General features: G+C 39.6%; 3 protein-coding genes across 3 annotated transcripts in view; 1 reads left to right on the forward strand and 2 right to left on the reverse strand.

Moving 5' to 3' along the window:
• Positions 1-14,681, reverse strand: part of LOC139208380 (obg-like ATPase 1) — a 40,954-nt gene extending 26,273 nt beyond the window's left edge. Inside the window, exons 1-4 of the mRNA XM_070838043.1 lie at positions 14,543-14,681; positions 14,337-14,428; positions 9,501-9,644; positions 8,264-8,391 (exon numbers count right to left, since the gene is read on the reverse strand). Coding sequence (XP_070694144.1) covers positions 8,264-8,391; positions 9,501-9,644; positions 14,337-14,428; positions 14,543-14,557 — 379 coding nt within the window. The 5' untranslated portion in view covers positions 14,558-14,681. The remainder of the gene's footprint in view (positions 1-8,263; positions 8,392-9,500; positions 9,645-14,336; positions 14,429-14,542) is intronic.
• Positions 14,682-18,119: 3,438 nt separating this feature from the next.
• sp9 (sp9 transcription factor) lies at positions 18,120-20,072 on the forward strand. The gene is made up of 2 exons (XM_070838450.1): positions 18,120-18,140; positions 18,638-20,072. Exons 1-2 carry the CDS (start codon positions 18,120-18,122, stop codon positions 19,934-19,936), a joined length of 1,320 nt encoding a protein of 439 aa, XP_070694551.1. The 3' UTR covers positions 19,937-20,072.
• A 2,116-nt stretch (positions 20,073-22,188) lies between these two features.
• On the reverse strand, positions 22,189-27,781 carry cir1 (corepressor interacting with RBPJ, CIR1). Its single transcript, XM_070838651.1, has 10 exons — positions 27,634-27,781; positions 26,639-26,733; positions 26,320-26,393; positions 26,138-26,151; positions 25,950-26,002; positions 25,804-25,852; positions 25,165-25,285; positions 24,243-24,349; positions 23,874-23,959; positions 22,189-23,435 (listed from the first exon to the last, which is right to left on the reverse strand). The coding sequence occupies exons 1-10, from the start codon at positions 27,703-27,705 to the stop codon at positions 22,670-22,672; spliced, it is 1,437 nt and encodes a 478-aa protein (XP_070694752.1). The 5' UTR covers positions 27,706-27,781; the 3' UTR covers positions 22,189-22,669.

The raw sequence follows: 27,781 nt of genomic DNA on the forward strand, positions 1-27,781 counted from the left end.
TTTGTAGAAGTGTAACATCTAAAAAAAACACCAAGCAAGCTCGAGCTGGCTCATATCATTACTTTTCTGTCAGGTACAGACAAGGCAGTCATCTGAGTCAAGTCAAGATCAATACTGATTGAGCTGCTTCCTCTGATGTTGCTACCTGGGAGGATATGTGGTCAACATAATTCAGTTAAATTACAGTATTCATTGACTTTTAACTTCCTGTGCATGTTTTCACATGCAAGATGGGTAAGAGCACATCTAAAGAACTTGCATTCCTCGCGCTGCTTTTAAAATGTTCATGCAAACTCAGTGCCGCAATTCTCCTGGTATTCAGAGCAGTAAAAGCTATTTTATGAGTCTGTCAGGAAAAGCACATTATGGATGTCTTTCCAGCATAAAAACACTGGCAATGCACACAAGGGTATTTATGTTCATTCAGGAAATATCTTCTTGACATTCATTTTAGGATACATGAAATTGACATCAATTTGTAGTATGCTGCTTCTGTAACAGAGTTTGTGGCATATTCAGCCTTGTTTCTTTGCATATGCCAATTATGGCAAATACATTGGCTGCTAAAAAGCTGTTTGACACCAGAAAATGGTGGGTTTGAGCACTTCAGAGATACACTCATGTTTTCTACATGATCCCATATTTCAAATAGATCACAGTGAAATCACAGTGTTCGATAGTATGAGTATCAGTACCACACAAGGTGTCTCCAATTCCTATGTAATCTAGTGTCAACTGCAGTGTCTCATACCAAACTGAGTAATAAAGGTGCATCTTGTCACCATGTCTTATATCACTGACTGAAAACACACTCACATAGGAGAAAGCTGTTCAGACAAGGCTGATCTGTGTGCAGTTGGAAAGTGAATGTACTGGGGAGGCTCCAGTTATCATGAACTCTGACAGAAAACAACAGTGTTAATTCCCTTATCATTAGCTTAACCTCTGTCATTCCATTTATTTTGTTAAACCACGGAGCATGAGAGTGCCTTGATTGAAAGGAACCGACATATGCACACCACTGTTGTCCCACATCATTCAGAGAACAAACCTTTTTAGATCCTTAACTACTATAGTGCTGCTGATTGCACAGGCACCAGCAATTTCCTAACCAACTGCCACCTGAACAATGATGTGTTCAGCTTTCAGGCCCTCCAGCCTTTCAAAGGTGAATCATTTCACAGTTTGGAGCGAGATCTCCATAGCAACTCCTCTTTGAAGGGTTTAGAATCACCATCCAATAATTCTATGATCATCGGGCCTTGCCATTCCCAGTGGTTCTTTTCACAGCGGACAGGCAAGGGGGGCACGAGGAGGAAGCAGGAAGATTCTACAGTCTATTTCAGGCAATTCATCTTGCAGCCCCATTAGAATTCAAAATATTGCGACCTTCAATCACTGAGCATGTTATCTGGAGCTGTGGCGATCTCCAGTCAAGATGGGTAGACATTTTGCTCTAATCATCCACGATGAGTGGAGGCTGACAAAAACTCTTCATTCTCGCTGAAGCAAAATGCTCATTTAAATGCTGTGACAGCCCCTCAACACAGCCCGAAAACACACAAAAGGAGGGCAATCCCCACAGCTAAATGATGCGGATTTACAATTGTGGCATTGGTTAAAACAACAACTAACATAAACAAAGAGCCACATGCAGCACAGGGTAGCTTATTTTTCTGACTGATTTGCCATACAACATTACAAGACACAAAAGTGAGGCAGGTGTTGGGACTGAGACTGGAGGAGGCTGTGGGAAGTAGGTCATTTGCTCCTTGAAAACCAGTTTACTTGCCACAACAGAGTGGATCAGGTCTGAACATTAAAACACAGATACAGAAGATGAAGAAGTGTCAGATAAATCTTGCTTACATACTTACATGCTACAGCAGTGGTTGTCAATCCTTAAGGTCCCCCAGGAGACCTTAAGGCGGTTCCAGGAGGTCCCCAGAAAAATGTATGATATTCTAATTTCACTATTATTTCATTGACAAGAAGTTAGTCCAATGAGACAATGTACATGAATGGCTGTTCATAGGTTTTGCCAATTCACAGTATAGACAGTTCTTAAAAAGGTTAGCAGTACACCAGGTAGGGTGTAAAAGCACAAGACCACGTTAACACAGACCACACGAGTAAATATTTGTCCAAATACATCATGGAGGTTAACTGATGACCCGTCATTTGTTTGACAAAGAAACTTAATTTTAATCAGAAGGATTAATCTGGCAAAAATTGCACTTGGCTAAATGGCTCCTCAGCAGAAATACATACATCTGAAGGCTTTGTTTTGCATTAATAAACAATTGTATATATCATAGCAAACACTGATATACCCAGAGTTACTGTTCAAAAATGCAACATGATGGTTTTTAGATTAATCATTCCAACTACAATGAAAACATTATGTGTGTAGACTAAACTTGTTGAAATACTGAAAAAAGAGTGCATGCTAAGCTAATGAGAACAGCATATTAACTACCATCACTGGTCCTATAGACGTCCATGAAGGGAGCTAAACCAGGCTCATCTGACTATTCAGCATACCTTAAAGGACAAATCTATATTTTTATTATAATTACTATGAACCCTGATGTTCATTGTCAAAATGTTGTCAAATCCACATACTTCATCCTGATTCATCCTTACTGGTGCACCAAATGTGTTTCATTGTTAAAAATGTTAAATAAATAGTTGAAAATAGTCCTTAAAAATAATGCTGCACTGTTTGAGTAACGTGTTCTAGAAATTACAGCGACCAGCTGTTAAAGGAAGTTACACATACTTTTTTTCAAAAAGGAAACTATAGATTTTTGCGTTGTTTTTAAAGATTTCAGTGGAACATGTAAGGACGTTTGACAGTATTCAGTAGTGAAAGTAATAAGATGACTGAAGTACTGCTGGTTTATCCTTTTGTTGACGATAACAAAAGACAAACATCAGGTCTAAATGCAGGAGAACTAGATCACTTTGGCATATATGAATGAAAGGTGATATCACCAATGGGCAGGGTAACACAAAATAGTTTTGCTCAACAAGTTTAGTATTACTGAAATACACCCAATTATTGAAAGTAATTCCTGTAATTTTAAATATTTTTTATGAGATCCCACAATGATAAAGAGATTCAAAACATGGTTTTGTAAAGTAGTTGAGTGTAATTTTATAGGCCTTAGTAGGATTTCTTTCTTTTAAAAAAATCTGTCTATAAAAGATTTTCAGCAAAATTTGTGGTTACTACTGATTGTACACATCAATGCAACGAGTGAACTGCTAGGAAATTCACTCTGTTTAGATAGTCACACGCACACGTAAGTCAGACGGGCTGGGTGAGGTGTTTTGGATGTCTGTCAAGTTAGAGAATTTGTGAGTTGGTGAGTGATAAGGCCGAACGCCTGGAGAGCAGCCCGCACTGGCGTCAGTGAGGAGGCAGGTCAGCCATAAATCTTCTCCGTCTGAATAGTCAATCCAGTTTGTTCTTAGCGCCTGTAGCTAAACAATCAGTTTGATTTGTTAAGCAATTAGTGGAATGTGGGCTGACGTCTGAATGATGCAATAAACAAACGAAAATACAAAGTCCTACCAGATTCAGCAAAGTTACTCACTCTTTGTCATCAGATATAGATCATTTCAGACACAGTTGATACACAACACATTAGCCAATATGACTAAGACTTACAAAAGTGAAGGAGCTCAATTTTAAACCATGTGCATGTGTGTGTGCGCATGTGTGTGTCTGTGAATGAGTAAATGAGAGGCCAATTGTAAAGCGTTTTGTCCATTTTGTAAAAGGGCTTCATAACTAAACTGCACATTTGTGAATATTGAATTTAGAACACTGGTTGCTCATGAAATGTTGTTGGTTTAAATCTAGAGTCGATACTGTTTGTAATAGAGATCTATGCAGATTTGTTTCACCTTCCGTCATATTTTACCATTTAAGGACTGAGGACGTGACAAATAATATGGTACTGTATTATGGTACTGTATTATGGTACTGTATTAAGCAGGCACCTGGATGGCAACACTTAAAGACAGTTAAGACATCAACACCTGTTGTTATTAGCATTCAGTATGGCTATGTGGTCAACCAATGATAGCAGTCTGTGCACAACACAAGATGGTTTAGTAGGCCAAATAACAATTATCTTTACTATCAATTCATCTGCCATTTTTGTCTCAGTTCATCAGTTGACTATGTGGTCAAATTTTGAAAAATACACATTACAATTTGTTAGAGCCGAAGGTGATGTCTTGTTTTGTCTGACAATCCATCTAAAGCTGAAAGATAAATAGTTTACCACGATGTAAAACTAGGAAAGATAAACAAATCCTCACATTTGAGAATTTTTCCCTCAAATTAGTCGCTGATTTGTTTTCAGTCAGCTAATTGGTTGATAAACCAAATGTTTCAGTTCTTTAAAGGAGGCACCAACGTAATGTCTCCACCATAAGAACTGATACCAGACCGAAGATAGCACTTATTAAGTTTCTAGCTTCCAGGTTAGGCTGAATATGTGCAGTAATGTTAATCTCACCATGCCTCTGGCCCGGCAGTCTGGTGAATGGCTTGTACCACAGCGGTGACGTCATTCAGAAAAAAAAAAGGACTTTTCTGGGCTATGGAAAGGTCTTACAAAAATAAGGCTCTATATATATATATAACAACTGGCCAACAGTTTTACTGGTGTTTACCAGACAATGGTGGTCTATGGGGAAAATGCTTTTTGGGCTACAGGGAATTTTTTGCGATAATATTGCGAGTGGCTACTTGGAAATATTGGTTCACGCTCTGTAGCAAATGATCAGGTTTATTTACCTAAAAACTATGACAATCTTTTCATAAAATGGGAAAACTTTCTTGTGGCTACTTCAGGCAGTGGAGGAGATGAGGCAAGAGCTTTAACTTAACCTGGAGTTCAGGTGCTGAAAGCATGAATATCACAGTAAGAGACTACGCCAAAAATAACAGCTACTTTCCAGTCGGTTGCGCACAACCACAGCCAGTCCCTAAAGATTAAATGCGCTATACCACAGTGTCTTAAGGCTAGATTCTTACTGAGTGTCATGCAACCGTAAATAAGTTGTCATTAGAAGAGAAGCAGAGCATTCCTATAGTGACGGGGGGCGACACTGTGTGAGCATTCAAACATCTAATTGCTGGAAACCAAACATCTGGGAATAAGGCCAGGTGAGTTGGCAGAGTTGCTAGCGGGGAACAGAAGAGCAGATGAAGTAGAACATGTCTGTGTGTTGTCTCAGTCAGTGAGGATCCTGTTCCAGTCACTGCAGAAGCACTGGGAACGCTTAGTAGCCTGCAAACCATTTTGTTAAGAGACCAGGGAACACAAGTCATTCAACAGAATCAACTTTCAGGATGCCATCATGAGCCGTAATAGTTTTTGGATGGTATTGTTGAAAGTAAATCCTCTGTTTATACAAGCTTTTCAAAGTCATTAGAGGTTGAAGAATATTCATAATGTGCAGACTATTAGGGGAATTTTGAGACCTCAAGAGGTAAATTAAGTTAGACTACTCCTTGGAAAAAGTTGAATCTTTCCTAACGACGTAAATGTATGACATTTTATGGCAACCTATTCCACTTTCATTCATTTGTAAAACATCTCAAAACTTTATATGTTCACTATTTCTTAAATTTCCCAACTTTTTGCATATAATAATTAGCAGAAAATAAAGGCTGATCTCCTCAGTTTGATCTCCAGACTTAATTTCATTAAGCTTGGGTCAATTGCTTATGTTCACAGTTTGCACTAACAATCACACAACTGCACTGAGCTGTTTGATGTTACTAACGCTGAACATCCTCAGACAAAAAAGAAAAAAAACATACCACTCCACACATGAAAAACTGAGATCCTCCACAACCATATAATCAAGCTATAGAAGAGAAGTGGCTTCAACATTGCAGTCTGCCTGACACCAGATAGATATAATTACGAAACAAAACCAGCTAAGTTTAATGGTTAACTTGTGAAACATACCACATTGTTTCCATGGACTTCACAAGAGTGGAAACAATGGCATGCCAAAGCAGATAGATGTAAACACACACAGAAGGAGCATTCGATCTTTATATTTCCGATTGTTGAGGCTGTTTGTCTTCTTTGTGTGAGTAGAAACAAAAGAGTTGGTTTTGGGTGAGGATCTGGCATATACATTTGGCCTGTATTATTGGAACTGTGGGTGTTTTTAGTCATGTACATAGTGCACATGTATATGAAAATGGATAAAACCCACATAATCATCAATAATGTATGTTTCACATCATGTAAATCAGTATGTCAAAAGTAAACAAATCACAAGGAGAAAATGAAAAGATAAATTCACTAAAAGACTGTAATGTAAAATGTGACGATCCTTTAAAGAAAAGGGTTGACAATATTCAATATTTATTTTATATTTTCTCACTGGCAACAAATATCAACAAAGACTAAAAACCTTCAGTGAATTTTCTGAGAGGCCAAAACACAATGTAGCTCATTCCTCTGTGCCATAGACCTCTATTGCTAGCTAAACAATTATTGTAGTTTCTCTTGAGTCAATGCCATGTACTGTACACTATCTTGCTGCCATGAATACTCAAAAGAGTCCATAATGTGTATTAATCTGCAACTAAAAAATAGTCCCCAACAAATACACTATTCAGTCCTGTTTGAGTAAAGTTTGTAAAAACTACAATGCCCAGGTGTTTCAAGAAATTACTTATCAAACAAACCGCTGACAAAGTCTGTCACTGGGCAGCAGCTCTGACTGTTTTTTTGTGCTGTGGGTTCACTCACATAATGATTCACAGACTAACATACGTGCAACATTAAGCTTGGGTAACAACACACTTAGAGTGAGTGTGACTTCATTCTGTGCTCAGGTCGCCATTACTCCACTGTATATTAACATAGAAAACAGTTGTTTAATGTTCCGAATGTTGTATAGAGTATTGAGTTACAAACTAACATATTGCTGGTTTTGGTCTTTTCAAGGGATTTTTTAGACAATCAGAAAAATATATAATAACATCAGCCATATCCTTTATGTTATTGTACCAAAAGTCATTCTAAACTGAGCTAAGAGTGGACCCTTTTATCTCACCTTATGGGCCTTGTCCACTTTGTAAATCATTAGTGTAACAGTTGGTGGTCTTCCAGTTCCACTTCTCCCAAACTACACAGAGTCAAAGGCTATTTGAAAACTGTACTGGAACAGAAATAATACACTTGTCAATGATACACAGAGAGAACTTAGGAACAATATAGGAAAATGGCCTTAATCTTAAACCTTTTCTATCCAGCCGTTCCAAGCCTGTCAGCACCAACTCTCTAATCAGAGCTCCTTTCACAAAGTGGGAAAGTCAATGACAGCATACAATCAGTAAACAAATTCAGCTATTTTTAAAAGGGCCTCTACATTCATTTCAGTTGCTGTAATTTGAATTATTCTAGCGTCTAACACTTAAATTGTATAAGACAAAGACCATGTCAGGGGCAGAGAAGAACATGAGACAAAGGAAGACCTGGAGAGTGATTTGTCTCACTGAGGGACAGTCTGGAAATAATTTGCTGAGATAATCTCATCCGCACTTTCACAAAGTAACAGAGGGCAGCGTTTCAAAATGTACATAATATGTTGACATTATTATCATTGTTATTGCCATTATTATCATTATTATTTTGTCAACACTATTATAAGCAGTGGCAATAGTATATATCTATTTATTATTATACTAATTATCAGAAATGTTAGAAATATGCAGGGTGTTAAAGACAAAAAGGAAAATAAAATAAAAGTAATCCTTCATTCTCATAATATGTTTACCTATACTGGACCCAAACTTAATCAAAAGTGGCATTAGGAATCATATTACACTATCATGTGGTGTTCAGTCTGAACTGTCTTGTAATGTTTCCAAACCTCAGAATATGCTACTGATTCTGTGAAGCCTAAACTCGGCACAGAGTCTCTCATGTCCCACTTCTGTGATTCTCATTCAGGGAGCCTCCCAGTAGGAATGTGAGGTTTGGTCTGACTTCATTAATCCTGACTGTTATGTTGATTTTGGCCTCCACTACACAAGATGCCCTGTTAGGAAAGCTATAGCACAACTAAGGCCCTTGCTTTAAAGAAGCTGGTATTGTTGCCAATGCAAGTGATTTAGCTTCAGTATAAAATATATGATAGTACTCTACGTTTATGTGATTTGTTGATTAAATGAAATCCTATGAGGGAAACCGACCCTCAACCTGTGACTCACGTGTCATGTGGAAGATGCTGTCACAGGCGTTGATATGGGACAGGAAGGCATTTCCCAGGCCTTGGCCAGCGTGAGCACCTTTCACCAGGCCAGCAATGTCAACTACATTAAGGAACGCTGGGACTTTGCTGCAATCCAGAAAATAAAAGAAAGAAAGGTCAGTCATTTATCACGTTACACAATATCAACAATATTTCAATAAGACTAAACTGCCCTCATTGTGCTGCACCCCGATACAGCACTTCCAGTAAAAGCTTCTGTTGCTATGAAACTTCAGATAGCACCTGTTTGTGCCACATAGGTTTGATACAAAACTACATCAGCCATAGGATTAGAGTTGGGTAAACACACACAAAAAAATATAAGACATCTGAACTCAAAGTAGACATCTTAAAAGGCTCGTATTACTCTATATTTCCCTCACTGCCAAGAAATCCAATGAAAAAAACAAAACCAATGTTCTTGTTATAAGGTAACTGGTGTGTCGGACAGTGTGTCCGTATATCACATTGGGCCATGTGGTGCAGATTTTTGTCAAGATACAATAAAGGCAGTACTTGTTAATATGATTAACTCATTATTGTTTTTCTTCTTCTCAAGGTATCTTTTTCCAAATAAGAATTAAGTAGAATATCACCAGCTGTATCCTGAGTAAGGTACAGTATGTAGGGCAAACAGACAAGTAATATGGAGCTTTAAAATTGTATTGCATTTTATTGCAAAAGTGCTTTTTTTATGGTTACTGCTGCATTTATTTACTAATAGAAGTGGAATCTGTTTTGCATGTGTTTAAGTTACAATATAGAGCACATGCTGTATAGCATAGGTAGGACAGCATACTAGTGAGATTCATACTGCTCTTTGAAAAGCAGGCGCTTAGTTCTCGTGGCTTAAATTCACGCGCTGAAATGTTCTGCGCTATTCAACATGGCAATTCTTGTCAGTCAAAAAGGGATATCTCACAAGCAATTTGTCAGTATAGCACAGCAAATCGGAATTCAACCTGCTTTAACAACCTCTGTAAATGTGTATGATAACCAGGTGTTGGAGGTTCAGATGCCTCAGATTTTTCCTTAACAGAAAACGTTGGAGCATGGAGCAGCAATCATACATCATACAGAACTGGCAGCTACATGTCAACAACATTGTTGTATATTTTGTCATACCTATAGCAAGAAGACCATTGAAGACTACAGATCTGAAGTGTGAATAATAGGTGAACGATGAGACCCCATACCTGGCAGGTTTGTGGAATTGGCAGAGGAAATCATAGCGTTCATCTGGAATGGGCACTCTGCTTTCATTTGGGTCAATGGTGCAGAAGGGGAAATTTTCAGCTGCAGCCTGACTCTTTGTCAGCACGTTGAAAAAGGTTGACTTCCTGAAAATAAAAACAGCAGTGAGGCCAATCCATCTAAAACTACTGGTGTATTGAACCTGATGGTTCGATACTGTGATCTTGACACACTTCAGTAAATCATGCAAGATTTTCTAATTTTGCACAATATGGAGGTTATTCTAACACAAAAAGGTTATTCTAATTTACTAAATATTTAAGCACTTGAATCAAAAATACTCTGTAAAACAATATGTCCTATTACTAGGTCAGATAATCCCATAATAGATCAATTGTACATGAAATCGAGGGGCAAATTACATTTCTGATAGATCTCAGCTGTTGGACGGGATCAGCCTAACGCTGCCCCATGTTGTGACCAGTGAGAGATTTATTTTCTATGGCACAAGCAGCTCAAGTGTACTTCAAAATCTACAGACAATGGTGAGTGTCTAAGAGTAATAATGGCATGGCAGTTAACTATAATCCAGGACTTTCCATCTTTATCCCCTCACTCAGTGCTTCACATTGAAATGATTGTTTGCCAAGTCCTATAGGCATGAAATTGCTCAAGATTGCTGAAGAGCATGCATTAATTCCTTATATAAAGCTAGACTGTTTCTCCGGCATGCTTGAAAGCTATTCTTGGGTCACCTTGGGTGGAAAAGGGAAAGCCAATCCACAGTAACACCACAGCCATCATCAGGTGTAAACATTTTCTGAATAATGAATAATTACACTGAATTACTTACTTACTGAAAAGCTAATTAGAGAATAATATGCTAGTTAGTCATTTGAAGTTTGCAGCCAGACTACACTGTGTTTTTCCACTGGTGGATAATGGAGACTCCTTCTTATAGGGTGGTAGGACATGTAGACAAATGGACTCAATATCAACCTGAAACTTGGACTGGGTTTACTATGATGACTAGGAATATTACAGACAGAAATATGCTTTGTGGAATACATTATAAACCTATAAACCTATCCTTGTGACCAGAAGGTCATGTGCTGACAACTGGGCAAAGTAACTGAAGATTAATTTGGCCATTCAAAAATATAGTTTTTCAATTAAAAATGCATGTGATCAATGTGTACATGAAATATATTGTGAGTTTCAAAATACAAGTGAAGGATATAGATATGCCTCTCCGTCATAATATGGCACATCTTTTAAACTCTAAAAGCTGCAGTGTGTAGCAACAAACATGTAGCAATGGCTTTCTAACATTTGTAATCCCACAGCTGATGGAATATTATCATGTGGGACAATTAAGTACACTTAATTAATTAACTCAGCAGTTATAAATGGTAGTCAATAATAAACATTTGTGGCCTGAAATCAAAATGTCTTCAATCAAAATCTCTTCAACCAAAGAGAGAAGGTTTTTTTTTCCTCTGGTAACTTAAGAGTTAAATATAGAGGTAAAATGTGGGAGGAGAAAAATTAGGAAGAAGAGACCTGTACAGTCAATGCACTCACAATCTAAATAAGTGGTTTTGCCTATCACTCCCTAATCACAGATACACATTTTCCTACATACGATAGATTCCCGTCTTCATGGTGGGGCAGAATGCAGGATCGGCTACCCACAGTCAACTTGTAAGACAGCAACAAAACATGTTAGCCGCACATTTGCCGTACATGAAATGGATCTATGGTTCTGATAAATGACAGGACCCTCGTAATTGTTGACATTTGTGTTAACAACAGTTCATTTCAGAAGAGTCTTTTGTTGAATGGCTTGTTAATCGTCATTTGATCTTGATTATCTTCATAAATGCTGCCTAATTCAGTTTAATCATGTCACCGTTAGATTGTTTCTCACTGCCTATCTACTGCAGGTAAATGAAAAGTGCAAATGTAAGCTGGCTAATGAGCTCATGTAATTTTACATCTGCGACAGATATGCTGTCTCAGCAAAGCAAACTGAGCTAATGCACCAGACAAAAGGCAGGTACCTTTGAAATTGACCTGGAGGAGAGTTTTAAGGATGACTTGAGACAGTTCGTCCATATATTGTGAATACTGCGCAGTATGCCCCAGTAAGGGGTTAAAAATTGAGTTTTTTTGTGCCTTTAAGCAAAGAATATGGCAGTATATAGAACATGTGCTGATCTAAGTGTTGAAATAGCTACAAGGGTCGCTGACTAACACTCAAGCTTGCCATGTGTATGAAGAATGGTCAGTTACACCCAACTAACAGCAGCCTGGCATCTGAACATGGTTCACTCGTGAAGAAACCATAGGAGGGCTGACAAGTTGTACTTTGACACAAATGTGGTATGGCAGGCCACAACCTCAATGGGTTCTTCTTCTTACACCAGGAAGAAATTGTGGTTTCACTGGGGTAAGAAATGAAAACACTGGATACCAAAGAGTTGGATCTTTGTTCAATGAGCTCCAAAATCTGGCATAACAGTGAAGACGCAGCACATGTGAAGACGCACCCATTTCTTCTAAAATGCAAAACCGAATCAATATGTTCATTCTCCATTATCAGTATTCAGTATCTAAATATATAGAATCCTGTCTAGAATCAATTTAAATAGTAGCTGTGGCTTCAAGTTCAATCATCTGATACAGTAAGTGGATAACGTCGAAAACATCATAGGCCTTACTGTCCCTTCAAATGCTGCAGTTTTCAAGTCTTACAAAACAGGTCTCTTGAAAATGACTCCGAAAATGTTTTAAGGAGCTGCAAAAAGATGAGAACCTGTCACCCGAACAGAAGATAACCTATCACGGCCGCCCTTCCAGTAGTTCAAAGGGGGCTAGAGGTAAGTCACGTAGGGTCTGCCCTGTGATTACGCTCTGTCACCGAAGTTGCTGAAGGTCTCGTGGATGTTGACAAGGTGGATTTGTCTGACCAGGTTTGACATGCAGACAGTGTCAGCCTCCGAACACACACTGCAGCCATGTGGTGCAGACTCTTGTCAAGCTGTCGACCTCACCAAGAAAATCTCTCACAGGCTGAGTAAGTCTGTGACTCTCTGTTTGTCATAAAACGGGTTCATATTTCAGAGAAATGTTCAAAGTGACGCACAGTCACCATTCAGTCAGTCGCCTGTGTCCTACTTCGAGTGAATGCACCATGCTGAACTACCTCACATACTATCGCTCTACACATCAATTCATTGTGTTTAATCACACGTTTATTGACAAACAAGAATGTGAACACAACTGTAAAATACTTTTACAAACTCTTCATTTCCTTCATCTGTGCCTTTAGTAGTTTGTCTTTAAGGTATCATCTCTTTAATTTCACCGTTCAATGTGAACTAAATTAACATATATCCTCAAACACACCCTAACCACTAACCCTCCCGCTCCTCCCCTCCTATAATAGCACCTCTTAATATAGAAGTAGGAGACAAAAGCAGGGGCTCCCTTTTCCATCCTGCGACTGAAAATGATTTAAAAAGAAACTACAAATTTCACTGGGTTATAGCCTGCATTCCTTTAGTTCACTGTGCTAAACAGTTTAGGATTATCTTAAACCGTGAGACACCAAAGCTTGTTTTGCACATCAAAACTATTCACGCAAAAAAAAAAAGTTTGAATGGACAAAATTAGATGAATGAAAAAGAATACAGAGCCACGCGACAGAGTAATTTTATGATGCTGTTCATGCCAATTCACGAAAATCTATTGCACTTGTCGAAGTAAATGTGCTGTCTGTCAATATTAGAGTCGTATGATTTGTTGAATCTACAGCAAAAACCGGCCTGCAGCGTGGCTCAGGCCGGCTCAGGCCACTTCAAACACATGCAGGTTAGCTGAACTGGAAACGCTAAATTGCCCGAGATGTGAATGTGATCTGTGACTGTGTTTGACTGTGTGCAGTGTGTTGTCTGGAGAGCTGTCTAGGATGTGACCTCTGACCAGTGCATGCAATGATGAGTGATAAGTGGGTATTTAAAACGAATGGACAACAGGGTTTGTTATTGCTTTCATTTGACATTCTTCTCTGTATTCATACTAGCGTGGTGGGTTCATTTTTCCTTGTTTTCTTTCAGTTTATTAAAATGCAGATGGATCTTGACACCTTCTTATCAATAAGATGTCACAAAGAATTGAAAACGCTACTTTAATAGTAAAAGCCACATTCATAAATTCAAAGTGACAGAATACCAAATGCGAATATATTTATTGTAAAATGATCAGAACCTTAACTACTTTATTACAACTATGGTTTTTGACGTATCACAACTCTTCAAAGTGAAAGGTTTGCCTTCAATCCTGACACTCATCTGCTATAACAGCCTCAAAAACAGAGGATGTTTGAAGCATTTTGTAAAAATTTGGGCAGCTAACACACTTTCGTTTAGGGTGAAAGTTAAGATGCAGGTAAGGGCAAGACACAGGATCAAAAGCTCTTGTAGGATTTGATCCTTGGCTAGTGGAGGCACACATTTAACAGCCTTACTAACACTCCTCAGGTTGTTTTTTCCACAGATACTTTTGGAGAAACTTGAGCAACTCCTGCCAAAAATGTAAATGAAGTCTGAAGTTGCCTGTATATCTAAATCCAGAGTGTTTCTTTAAATTTAATTTCTACTCTCCAGCCATGTGTTCTACTGTACTCGGCTTACATGCTGCCCTAGAGTACGTTTATATTTATGGCGTCATGGCAGACAGACATGGTTCAGATGTGGACGGAGCACATGCTGCTGCATGCAGTGTGAATGGGGAGAAGGCGACACTATCTATGTAAATAAAAACCTCTTACTTACCCAACATTGGGCAGGCCAACAATTCCTATTTTCAAGGAGGTGCCAAACCTTCCAATCAGCGGTGGCGGCTTTGATGCATCATCCCCTTTTCCCTAAAGACAATGTGGAAATGTCTGCAGTCAGAATGAACTCTTGCCATTACATAATCTACATTGCAAGCTCCTTTTTTTTTTTCCCCAATGAGGCTGTTCCCCAAAAAAGTGCACCTTCTTTGGAGCCATTTCCCACGGTTACGTTTTTGCTGACTTCCACAATAGCTCACCAACTCAGAGAAAAAAACACATTCATTGACAGAAAATGGGCTAAGCTAAGTCCTCAAATGTAACCAGTCGACTGCACTTCAACTGGCTCACTCCCTGCGCTCAAAATAGAACACGTAGCCTCTGGAAATGAAAGTTGACACTGTACGCTGGCAAGCTGACCTGTGCTTCCAAATTTGGCTGTCGATACTATCGATGCAGGTTGATGAGCTGCTGTAAGATCAAGTTGCATGGAACAGTTGGACAGTGTGCATTGAAAGTGTAGTTAGTCTTTATCAGAGGCTTGAATATGCTGTCAACAGCAGACTGCTTTTTTTTAACACTTGTTTCATCTGTCTTGACAGTCGTCTAACTGAAGGCATCCACAAGTTACGTCTCTCTGCTGACACGTCTGAGAAACGTTGCCATTTCCCCTTGTTTTACAGCTTATCGACTCCCTGCAGCAATGAATCCTTACTGCCGCACAGTTTATTTCACAGTGCACTTTAATGTATATAAACTATATTTCCTTGCTCTGGTCTCTATTTACCTGCCACCACAATAAACTAAAAACCTTAAAGTGCAAGCAATAAAACAAACTAATGGGCAACGGAAGATGAGACACAGACGTTGTTATTTCAATCCTCCCATAAGAAAATAAAAAAGAATAAATGCTGGGGGTTTTTTTTACCATCACTTTTTGCATTTTACAAGGGAACAATACAAAACACTATAAATATTGTAACCCAAAAATATCTGTAAGAAAATGAAGTTGTGCTAAGTAACAGCATCTTGAGAACATCTTCATACTTCCTATTCAATGAGCTTCCTCTGATCTATTATGATACAAATGTAATCATCAGACAACAATGTACAGCTTCAGCAACACAGAAATGTAAGTTTCCTCCAGCCCCCTTTGAGAGAAACAGGTGTAGCCACATGAGCACACAAAATTACCACAATTAGTTAAATGTCCTCAAATAAACTTCCCCCAGCAGAAATACAAATTAAAGCACACAGGGGCACAACCAAAAACCATCGCCCAATCCAGCAGCCTGTCTGGTTTAACATGCAGAAAATGAGGCTCTAATAATCTGGATTTAAGGCAAGTGAGGGTGCCTTTGTAGAAAGAATTTAAATGAATAGGTCTGAATTAATCATTTATCTTTTGTTGATGGATGCACCCCCACTTAGACTCATCACAATAGATGCAGAGCGTTTTGTTCGACCAAATAAATCATTCCCATTGTTTAAGGTACATTGATCAATCTAATGGCTTGTAATAGCCTCCTAATTGCCACAGAGAAGTGCTCACGAATGGAGTCCAGAATTACAGATTCAGCTCAAAATTCTCACTTGAATGACAAGGCAAGATCATGTTCGCCCCTTTTGTCCCAAGTAAACACCATCTGAAAAATCTCTGTTATTTTATTTTTCTAGGTTAATGTGACAAATAAATTTCCCTCCATATGAATTTAAGCCAATGTTTATAAAAGGACAAGTACATTTATTGGTGCATAAAGATTCTGTGATTTCTATTCAGAGTTCTTTGTTAGCATCATTATTCCACACTGCTCCATATTAAGACATAATACAAATAATCATGGACACAAGAATATTAACATTTTAACTGAAGGACAGAAGGCTGTAATATCAATGCATTATTAGTGTCGATTAAATCAGTGTTTTTTAAAAAAATAATTGTGAATATAATTGAAAGATAAATGTACTGTCTGATATTTTGTAATATTAAAGTATGATATAAAGACGCGTCCTTGGTGCTGCGTTCATTTTCATTTAACGCTCGAATTAATTTGACTTCTTGAGCAACAATCAACTTTGTTTATGTAGAATAGACATTTAATACCGTTAACAGCACTCTGCCAAATTGTCATGATTGCAGAAATGATTCAATTTTCTTGGCAGCGCTCGGTATTTGATGAGACTGATTTTTATTCACCCTTCCAAAGGTGGGTTTTAAAGCAAAAAGAGTATTTGAACAAATTGCGCCTGTGTTGACTGGCAGCATTCACACTATAATGGAGCATTATTTGCCCATTTTGAATACTGTAAGACGCATCTTTCGGTCAAGCCTTTCTCTGGAAAATTGCTTTAACTTTTAGAGGGATGATGATTCACGTCAGAGCAGGTCATTTTTACATTATGCCATTATCCCTGAGCGTTTTAACAAGCTATGGACGACGCGGACTCACTGAATTGTGATATTAGGAGAAGAAAAAAAAATAAAATAAGAGCAGCGAGTATAGGAAAAATGTTGAAACACGGCATCCTCTTAATTGTCAATTTAATTAAATGAGTGATCAGGGTGGCATTCGCTTTTATTTCTCAGGTAGAAGACAGGCATGGTGCCTCCTGTTAAATCATTTTAATGGAGAGGACTGGCGCTCTTACAGCCACTGGATGCTCAAACTTTTTCCGCCCATAAAACACTTGTCTTTTAAAACAGATCTACTACACGCGCTGATAAAGCGAGCTGTCATTTTTAATTAACCTCTCACCTGCACCCCCCACAAGTAAGCAGGAGGAGGAGGGGGGGGGGGGGGTACGGCACCACGGCCGCGCGCGAACACGGCCACACGCACGAGCGCAGGCGCGCGTAAATTTTGGCTGGAAGTAAACAAACGGTTGCACAATAACGAGACATAATATCTGCTTTTCTTCATGTATCCAGTTTTATTAAGTGAGCCCATAAATAACCGCGGTCGGAGACGCGAGGTCTGCGCTGTCAGGCCCGTTTCTGGACTTCTTCACTCAACTTAATCCATCTGTTATTTGCTAACATGTAAACCAGCACTTTAAAATTTTAGGATGGAGCTTATAGCATCCGTGGTTTCCCCATGCGTGCACTAACTGTACCATGCCTGACACGCAGCAGCAAACACCGGCTACCGACTGTTTTCATAAAGTCATCATCATCATCATCATCACCAGCAGCAGCAGCAGCAGCGTTTCTCATATTGTTCAGGATACTATGTGCTTAAATAGCAACAATTTCTCAATGACGTGTTGCGCATGATCTGAATATTATAAATCAGAAGGGCAACCTGGAGCTACAGTGTCACCACGAACCACAAACACCTTAAAATTAGTGAAAAGCTTACCTCTTGGAGAACTGACGTGTGAACTCAATTCTGCAATGAAAGGACACATTGAGCCTTCGTGTGAGAATACATAAAAATAACTGTATGCATTAAAAAAAAAAACACCAAATCTTGTCTTGTGTGACAGTCTGGGCAGAGGCTGCACAACAGATGATTGACGGCGGGGTTTTTGGTGTTTCTGTCTGCGGTCGGGTCTCTCATTGGCTGACTTCATCCTCAGCCAGGAATGCAGCTATGAGATTGGTTGCGCGTCCTCACCAGCTGTACTTCAAAGAACACGCTCTCTACAACTAGGTAGTGTTGGGAGCTGCGAGCCAAGAGAGAAACCGTGTGACCCGAGTCAAACACGGCGAGTCTGGATCAAATTGGAGCCGTACAGCGTTGAAATCGCGAGCACTCTCATCACAGCACAGACCCTGGATATGGCTACGTCTATACTTGGGGTGAGTCCGGCTTTGTGTCGATGCGTAAAAGTTGTGCGTAAAGTTATTGTAGGCTGCAACGAAAAGTGTTTGCTGCTTTCATGAACAGGCTCACCTTTTAGGTGTATATCACTCCTGGGTCATTTATCACCTACATTACTTGGCTCGGTTGTTATTTGTTATTAAAAAAATAAATCGTTGAATGGCGATAGAGCTCGGAGGCATCCGGAGCTGACCAAACTTTGTGGTGTTTTTTTTTTTTTTTTACTCATTGTAAGTAAACAGCAGACACCAGGCGCTGAGAAAGTTTGTAAAATGTTATTACTTGTATGTTTTGATTTATTTGTTGTGCGCTTACAGACACGTTTATCTCCACTAAAATTGTACTTTTAATAATTACAGATGTTACTAGAATATATTTATTTAAGTGCAGTTTTGTTGTGAATCTGTCGTCTGTCATAAAAGTCTTTAAGCAATATTCGCCGTTTAAGGTAAAACTTTTTTGGTGTGTTTTTCAGGAAGAGCCACGGTTTGGAACTACACCTCTAGCTATGCTGGCTGCAACTTGCAACAAAATTGGCAACACCAGTCCTCTTACAACTTTGCCTGACTCGAGCGCTTTCTCAAAAGGTGGATTTCACCCGTGGAAAAGATCCTCCTCCAGCTGCAACTTGGGATCCAGTCTGCCCGGCTTCACGGTAGCAACAAGCCGCGCGTCGACAGGACTAACACCGACCAGTGGCACAGGCAACAGCGCCTTTTGCTTAGCCTCCACCTCCCCGACCTCGTCTGCGTTTTCCACAGAGTACAGCGGTCTGTTTTCCAACTCTGCGAGCGTCACATCCCAAGAGCCCGGACAGTCAGCGTTTATCTCCAAAGTCCACACATCAGCAGAGACTCTGTACCCGCGGGTGGGGATGGCGCACCCGTACGAGTCGTGGTACAAGTCCGGTTTCCACTCGACCATCTCCGGCGACGTTGCCAACGGTGCGTCCTCGTGGTGGGACGTCCACACGAACCCCGGGACGTGGCTCGATGTCCAGAACCCCGCGGGCACCCTCCAGACCTCGCTGCACTCTGGGACGCCTCAAGCCATCCACTCCCAGCTGAGTGGCTACAACCCGGACTTCTCCTCGCTGACCCACTCGGCGTTTAGCTCCACGGGAATCAGCCCCTCTGCGTCTCATCTACTGTCCACCAGTCAGCACCTGTTAACGCAGGACGGTTTCAAAACAGTCATCCCCACTTACACAGACGCTTCAGCCGCCAACGCCATGATTTCTGGGGGCAGTTCAGGAATAAGTAGCTCGTCTAGGTCGTCCAGGCGGTACTCCGGCAGAGCAACATGTGACTGTCCGAACTGCCAGGAGGCTGAGCGGCTGGGACCCGCCGGGGCCAGCCTGCGGAGAAAGGGACTCCACAGCTGCCACATTCCCGGCTGCGGTAAAGTCTATGGAAAGACATCTCACCTCAAAGCGCATTTGAGATGGCACACCGGCGAGCGGCCTTTTGTCTGCAACTGGCTTTTCTGTGGCAAAAGGTTCACTCGGTCCGATGAGCTCCAGAGACACCTCCGCACCCACACCGGCGAGAAAAGGTTTGCTTGCCCGGTGTGTAACAAGCGCTTTATGCGGAGTGACCATTTGAGCAAGCACATCAAAACGCACACGGCCGGTGGAGGAGGCAAAAAGGGGAGCGACAGTGACACCGACACCAGTAACCTGGAGACCCCGAGGTCCGAGTCCCCAGAACTTATTTTGGAGGGGGTGAATCCCAGAATCACTGTTAAGGATCCGTCTCCTCACGACGAGCCCTAATGAGGCTTCGCCCAAAAATGAAACCAGATTCAAAACTGCACAGCAACGAAAACGGGTCTTATCTGACAGACAATAAAAGGAGAAAATATTTCAAGAAGCGATTGCAAAGTCTAAAAAATATATTCTCCACAGGTGTAACGAGTATTTCATTCGTAAATCCATCTAAAGAAAACACAGTGATTTACTGTAAAGCCTTTGGGAATTTTTAGGGGCAACTTGAAAATGAAAAGGATGTTTGCTAAGGGTGCGCGAAACCTGTTGAACTTTGGTTGGACAATGTGAGTTCCATCTTGTAGGCTATACTGACGACTAAACTATGTGTTATTTTCATGTAAATGTTAGGCTATGATTGTTTTATTCGTGTTGGTATCCTGGACATCAGGGAGTTTACTTTCGACGCACTTTGTGGATATGTATGTACACAGCTTTTTCAACTTTGGTTAACCATTTTATTTCTTTGCTAAAAAAAAAATATCTATATATAAATGTTTACCTGTATAAAGTCACACGTATAAGACTTTCATTTTATCGTAATTAAAACATCTTAAGAAAGGCTGTAATTGTGTGATGTAGATTTTATATTTTGGTGCTTCTGTGTTAGGTTTTAATTTTGGGGGGAAAAATATATAGACATTTATTTTTAACCGTGAGTGCTTCTCATAGGCTTTTTTTTTCTTTTCTTTTCTTCCTTTAAAACCACCTACATAATACCTTGACTTCGACTATTTCCCCCCTACAGAATAAATCAATGCTTAATGCCCCGGAAAAAAACATTTCATGCCCAAATGAAAACCTTGTTAAATGGTATTAATTATGACTTGGAGCACATCGCAGCCCCATGTGTCTTGTATTTGCGATTAGGGATTCGTGTCTTATCAAATATCTAATTAATCTCCGAGACATCTTTTGTTCAGTTTCACTTTATCGGGGGGTTTCCAAGGGGGTTTGATGACAAAAGGGCCCTGAATATTTATTCTAATTGTCCAAATTAACTGCTTTCATTTGCATACCAATCGATGGACCGAGAATGAGGATATTGCGTCTTTCTTTTTTTTTTTTTTTTCTTGTTGCCAGAAACCACATAGATGTTATGGGAACACTTCTTTAAACTTTAGAAAAAGAAGGGGCAAAGAGTCACATGCAAATGTTGAATTTGAAATGCTCTTTGCTCAGCGCAGTCAAACGGTGCCTGCATGTTATTTGAATATCAGTGGCCCCGTATTGAAAGGGTTCAAGGATGCTCTCTGACTTCTTTGTGCTTACCCAGTGCAGCGTCCGACTCTCAAAGAAAAAGCCGGAGAATAATTACAGCGTGAGTCCAGAACTGGGAATACGTCAGGGAAAAGCATCTCATCCAGACACCCTCTTTTTTTTTTTTTTTTTTTTTTAAAGAGGATGTTAAATTGACCAGAAGGCAATAGAGGGAAATTATTTTCATTTCCTTTTGTGCAACAGCGGCTTAAAGGAAGCAGCCAGACAGTAGTGAAAACTACCAAATTAGATCGCCAATTTGAATTTCATCAAAATATAAAGCGGCAAACTGGAAGCAACACTTAAGGAAAAAACGTTGAAATTTAAGCTTTTAGACACCACATTTAGCAATTGAAGTAAATTTGTTTTTGAGATAAAATATAATTGTTGCACATTCATCTGTTTATTTTATACATTTCGGAGCCTGAGCGTCAAATAAAATTGTTAATTTCTAGGCCTAAAATTCATGCGACTAACAGGAAGAATATTGTTTAATTTAATGGCTAAAAGATACGTATTTAAAATTAAACGCAAAGTAAATTGGACACACGTCAAAAAAAAAAAAAAAAAAATATATATATATATATATATATATATAATACTGGTCTGCATTAATAAGAATTACAGTGCAGCGGTTTGCTTTTGTTCCTCTTTTAGAGCAGGCTGTGTTTAAAGGCTGGACATTTGGACAGAAATTATTTTGTTTGACGCCCGCAAAAAGAAACCAGCAGGACGTTTTTCACAGCTTTAAAGAAAACGGCCATTGTGCCATGTCATTCGGGGAAATCGGCCTGAAAAATCTGCACATAGTGTATAAAAGAAAAAAAACAAAACATATATAGCACTTGTATCAGTGTGATAATTTGCGATCAGGTGCTTCATGACAATTTAGTGGGAGACACTAACGGTAACCTATCAACAGAGAAATCCACATCTCTATTTTCATCAGGTTGTTTTTGACCACGACATTAATTCAATCGCAAATAAAAACAAAAAACTGATGATGATTTAAAATTTAATCAGAAAACAAAAATCCTGATTTTTTTTTTCTCCAGGAATCAACAGCCGTCAAAGCAATGACAGCTTACAGTGTCGATATTTCCATAAAGACACAATAATGAGAGTAAGACTTTAAAAAAAAAAAACTGCAGCAACATAAATAGTCTTCCTAGTGGTCAACTGCCCGTTAAAATGAGTCCTACATTTTCCCATCAAGGGATCATAGCTGCAGATTGCTTCCAATGGTAATCAATTAATTTGGCGCCTTTCATACAGTCCAAGACAACAGGAGAGAGCGCTGAGCTGCATCTGGGTATTTTCTGTCCACTGCTTCCCTCTACTGGAGAACAAGGAGACCCATGCACAATATCTCCAATTTTACATAAAAGGGACGCTGTGTAGTTACCGGAATACTAAAGAACGGACTAAAAAAAAAAAACATTCAAAACATTTTCATGTTTTGTCCAATTATTGTGAGAGCAGTCAGTGCTTTCTTTTTGCTCTGTCTTGGCTTCTCTCTCCTCTTTCCCTGCTCCTTCCCCTGTCCTCCCTGTCATTCCTCCTTTCCCTGCTCCTACTCCTGCTCCTTCCCTTGTCCTCCCTGTGTGGCCTCCTTTCCCTGCTTCTGCTCCTCCCATCTGCTGTTCTGCCTTTCCTTCCATCTGTGCCACTTCTGTTCCTCTCACCATCTCTACTGTGACGCCCGTCTTTACCTCGGTCCTCCCTGCCTTTCTCGCGGCTCCTACTTCTGTCCAAGCCGGACTTGGAGCCGCTAGGTCTCTGCCTGTCCCTGCTGTTGTGTCTCTTTCTCTCTTGACCTCCCTCCGGCTTGATCTTGTTCTCCGGGCTGCGATTTCGACTCCCGCTCCTTCCCCTCTCTGTCCTTGTCTGTCTATAATCTGCTGACTCCTCTTCAGGCCGCCTCTGTCTAGCGTGAGGGCTCGGTGACCTGCTCCTATGAGAGGAGGCCTTTTTCTGACTCTTGACTCGTCGCTCGCTCTTAGAGCTGTTATCCCGACAGGAATCTTTTCTCTTGTTCTTCTTTCTCTTTTGGCTCTTGAACTTGCCACGGCTGTCTGAATCCGAGCCACTATCACTGTCACTACCACTGCTGCTGCTGCTGCTATTGGAGGAGTCACTGGAGTCGTCACTACTCTCGTGCTTTTTCTTATGTTTTCTTTTGCTCTTCTTCTTCTGTTTTTTGCTCTTCTTTTTCTTGGCCTTCTGCTTCTCCAGGCGATCGAGTTTCCTGTAATGCAGGAACACAAACATTCACTACGCAGCATTCTCAAACACGGCGTTGACATAATAAACGCCATCAGTTTCAGGCATGCACACTAGGATGTTCAAAGTAAATGCAAAACACTTCACTAAAATGGGAAAAGATGGAATACAAAATTAGATTTATGTTCCTTTTTTCACCTGATACACTGTCTATACTAAGCTACTAATACACTTTTTATTTTATTTAGAATAATTCTTGAGAAAACATCACAGTAACTTTGTAATTCATCATATCATTTATCGTGATTTTCCCTCAGCTTCTTCTATCGGCACAAAGCCTTAAAATATTTCAAAATTTTAAAGAAACAATTAAAATTTTGGCTTGATAATCAAATAATCTTCTATGCTATACATTACATAATAATCTATACATTAAATTTGTAGAGTGAGCTACATTTTTTACCTGAGGAGCTTCTGTTTTTGCTTGGTCGATAATGACTTCAGAAATTCCACCTCGGGATCATCCTCTTCATCGCTGGCAACGTATTCCTGTAAAAGTGCACACATGAAATTTGCACTGAAATCAAAACAACGACGACAACACAATAAGATAAATACGACAAAGGCAAATATATTTGATTCTATCAGCAAAACACCTTAAATAATTTATTAATCAAATCTGTTTAAATCGGCCCAATAACTGGCTCCTTTGCAGTATTTCCACATGCTACGGATACACAAGAGACATAGTTAAGTCTTTTCTCTCTGAAGGTGTGTGTGCTCCTATATCGTTTCATGTGTGCAAAGATGGGAGTGCGAGACAGACAATTACCTGCGATGGATCACAAACAGTAGCATTCCTACCAAGGACACATTTTTTCAGGGCAAACCCACTGTTTCGCATCTCCGCCATTAACTCCGAGGGGTGCATCGACGGACCTGTTAGCACAAATCACAGCCTCAGAGTCCCATTGATGTCAAACCCATGCCAACCACTATCTCCACAGTGGGAATTTCAGGGGCGGCTTTGTTAACAGAATGGGACATCAAATCAACTCACTCCACTTCCGGCTGAGCAAATCATACAATATCATTCTCTGCCAAAGCAGCAGTTAGGGGAATCAGAATACACAATAATTACATTTTTTCTCCCGGCACAGGAGGGGGACCATTACAGCACTCCACCATCAACACCATGCACTAACTGGACTCTCCCAGGGTTAGCATTACTACTTTACGACTCAACTCGCTGATTGCAGAACTCAGAATCAGCTCAAGCCTCGGAGCTCCAGCTGAAACCCGGGAGGAAACATACAGTAGGTTTACCTGCTGCAAAGTACGTGATAGACTAAAACTACAGTGGCTTTCTGGCTCCCCCGCTTGTATCACATACACAAAATTAGCTTCCATTTTTTCCATGGCAAAATAAACAGCAGCGCAGGTTTAATAGACAAATATGTTTTTGGGAAACAAACAAAGACGTACACATAAATCTATATATTAATTTAGCAGATACTGATTACTTGTTGTAAATGACCAAAAAGCTTATATGATAATGTTAATATGTGCTCATTTCAATGAATTAATGACTCGTGTTTAATTCAATAACATCAAAATAAAATGTTCTATACAAAATTGTTGTAGTTGGTGTACATTTAAGCTAGTTAACATTTAATTTTACTGCCACTCAGAGAACTGCAGGGGTAAATGTTTAACATTATGTCTGTATGGAACAATTATTTTATATCCTCTACCTGCTGCCTCCTCTGTGGCCATAGAGCTGGCATTGATACCAGAGAGCCCGTAGAGAGGACACTCTCTGTCGGTGTTCACATGGCCCCATTTGTGACATTTGATGCATCTCACGTTGCGCACCTGTGAAGTTAACAACAGACATTACTTTGAATGATGCTCGCATAATAATTCAAACAAAACCTCGCTCTGTGCATCGTTAAATAATGGAGACCATTAATTATAAGGCAGAATACATTCCATTAATAAGTTAGACTTTGAATTCATCACAAACTTTTATTTTTGAAAGTTTGTTATGTGTAACTCATTTACAGTGTATTTCATAATACAGTGGCCCCCAATATTTTCACCTTGTGACCACTAAAAACAAACCCCCGTCTACAGGCAATCCTTAGTCACAGGTTAAGGTTTGAGCATGGACATGTGTTACATTTGCATTTTCCTTTGTACGTTTCAATTGCAGGATTATGAAGGACTTAAAGTAACCTGGATTTCTCCAGAAAAAAGCAAAAATCTGAAGAAAATAAAATGATTTTGTTAAACAGGCATACGTTTCCTTTTGTTTCTTATTACTTTAACTCATTACCTTGGGAATCACTGGTGCAGAATGTGTGTTTCAATAAGTAAAAATCATCACCCACCTGGATTCCAAATGGCTGATCTCTAATATTCATGTCATCCTTTGCATACCTGCACGAGAAAATTGAAAATAAGGAAGAATGCAAATTCTGGATGAGCGTTGGTCAATATGTCAGGAAAATGTTGTGTACAAAAATCAACTACATACTTCTCTCGGGGAGCCACCTTCTGCCACTCAAATTTGTACTCCTCTTCCCCGTCCTGCAAAACAGACACATTTTCAATATCAACGTTTGTATGTAAACTCTTCTAGTTATAAGTGAACGGAAACCAATGTAAAGAAAGGCCAACATGCATACTTGTTGTGGAATTATATATGTTTGTTATTTTCTCTACCTCTTTTTTTTCCTCTTCAGTGCAGAAGACAATAATGACCAAGGAAAACAACAACAACAGATGAACAAGTATTAAAACCTTATTAACCATCATTTGTCAAAAAAAATGGTGTTTGGAATTGGAAAAAATATGAAGTCAGAAGGGATCACAGTTGCTCGGCACAGATGACTGCAATGATTCACCTTTGGACGCTCCAGGTGGAGCCTCGTACATAAAATTGAGGCCATTTTTAACACGATCATCCCCCATCAACAACCTAGATGTGAGAAAACAATACGTTCAACGAACTTCAAAACATTTCTGTAAAAATATATCAAGTGGGAGGAGGATGGAGAAAATCTCCATTGGCCTCCAAAACTCAATTTAAATCTAAGACTCATTCGGTGTGTATTGTCATTACACCAAAAATAAGTAGTTTGAAAATAATTCAGCTATTCACAGAGATCTTTTTCAGGAGACATGGTTTTGTTCAGTGGTGGTGCACTTCAATATTTATCTCACCTGTTGTTGTAAATATCCTGCTCCTTCACATAAGCCTGCATAAGCTCTTCTTGCTTGGTCTTCTCGAACATCAGTTTCTGTTCTGCTATCCATACCTGTGAGATAAAGGAAGAAGGTTGATTATTAGAGGGATTATTTATATTTTTTTAAAATCTCGTTCTCTATTTTCTCGTATTTTACAGACCGAATGATGAATTCTGAAGGAAAGAAAAATCATTGCTAATTGCATCCATAAAGCAAACGAATGAACAAAGCATGTGAACACATATCTCATCTCCTTTTAAAGGGCATTTTTGAGGTAATGGTTAGAAGGCTGCAATGTGTATATTCATTAGAAATACTGGTGGCTCATATATTAAACCAGAGATGGCTCACAGCCTGTCCCTTAACGTTTCATACCTAAAACACACTCAGGAGGGCATAAAACAATACAACATCTAGAAATAACACTGACATCCACATTGACATTAGACTCTCAAATAAAACAAGCAGCAAAACTTAACAGCGAGCAAAGGTCGTGCGTAATATGACCAATATTGATTTTGACCTGCGGAGAAACAAATTGTGATTTAAACCAATGAAGTATTGTTCAGGATATTAAAACTGCCTCTCCATCTGAAGACCACGACAGCAAAAGAAAAGGTAAAAAAAAAAAAGATGATTTAGACACTAAACCTTCAGCTGAGATCAACTGTAGCAACAACTTAAACGTTGTTTAACGCTACACAAGTTAGTCAACTTTTACGATTCTAACTAACGTAACTGTGCCTACAGTATAGGCATAAGTATACTGAGTAAACAGTATACTTTTCTATAAAGTATCTTGATTAACTAGTTGACTGTTATGAAGACTGTCCGTGTTAGCTCCTGCTAAGTATCAAGCTGAGCTAGCATGAGCAATACAAGGGGAGCATAGCTAGCTAGCTAGCTAGCTAGCAGGCTAATCTGATGTCCTCTAACCTCCAACAGTAACGCCAACTATAGCAAACACTCACCTTTTTGATGTTTGACTTCGACGCAGGGTGGAAGTCCTTCTTACACATGAAATTAGCAAACGACTTCCCCATGGCTGACGACCGGTAATGTTACCGTGAGCGAGGCGGGCAAAATACGTGAATTTGAGCTAACAGAGAAGCTAGCTGC

The sequence above is a fragment of the Pempheris klunzingeri genome, chromosome 10, assembly GCF_042242105.1.
Source record: "Pempheris klunzingeri isolate RE-2024b chromosome 10, fPemKlu1.hap1, whole genome shotgun sequence".
Classification (NCBI taxonomy): Eukaryota; Metazoa; Chordata; class Actinopteri; order Acropomatiformes; family Pempheridae; genus Pempheris; species Pempheris klunzingeri.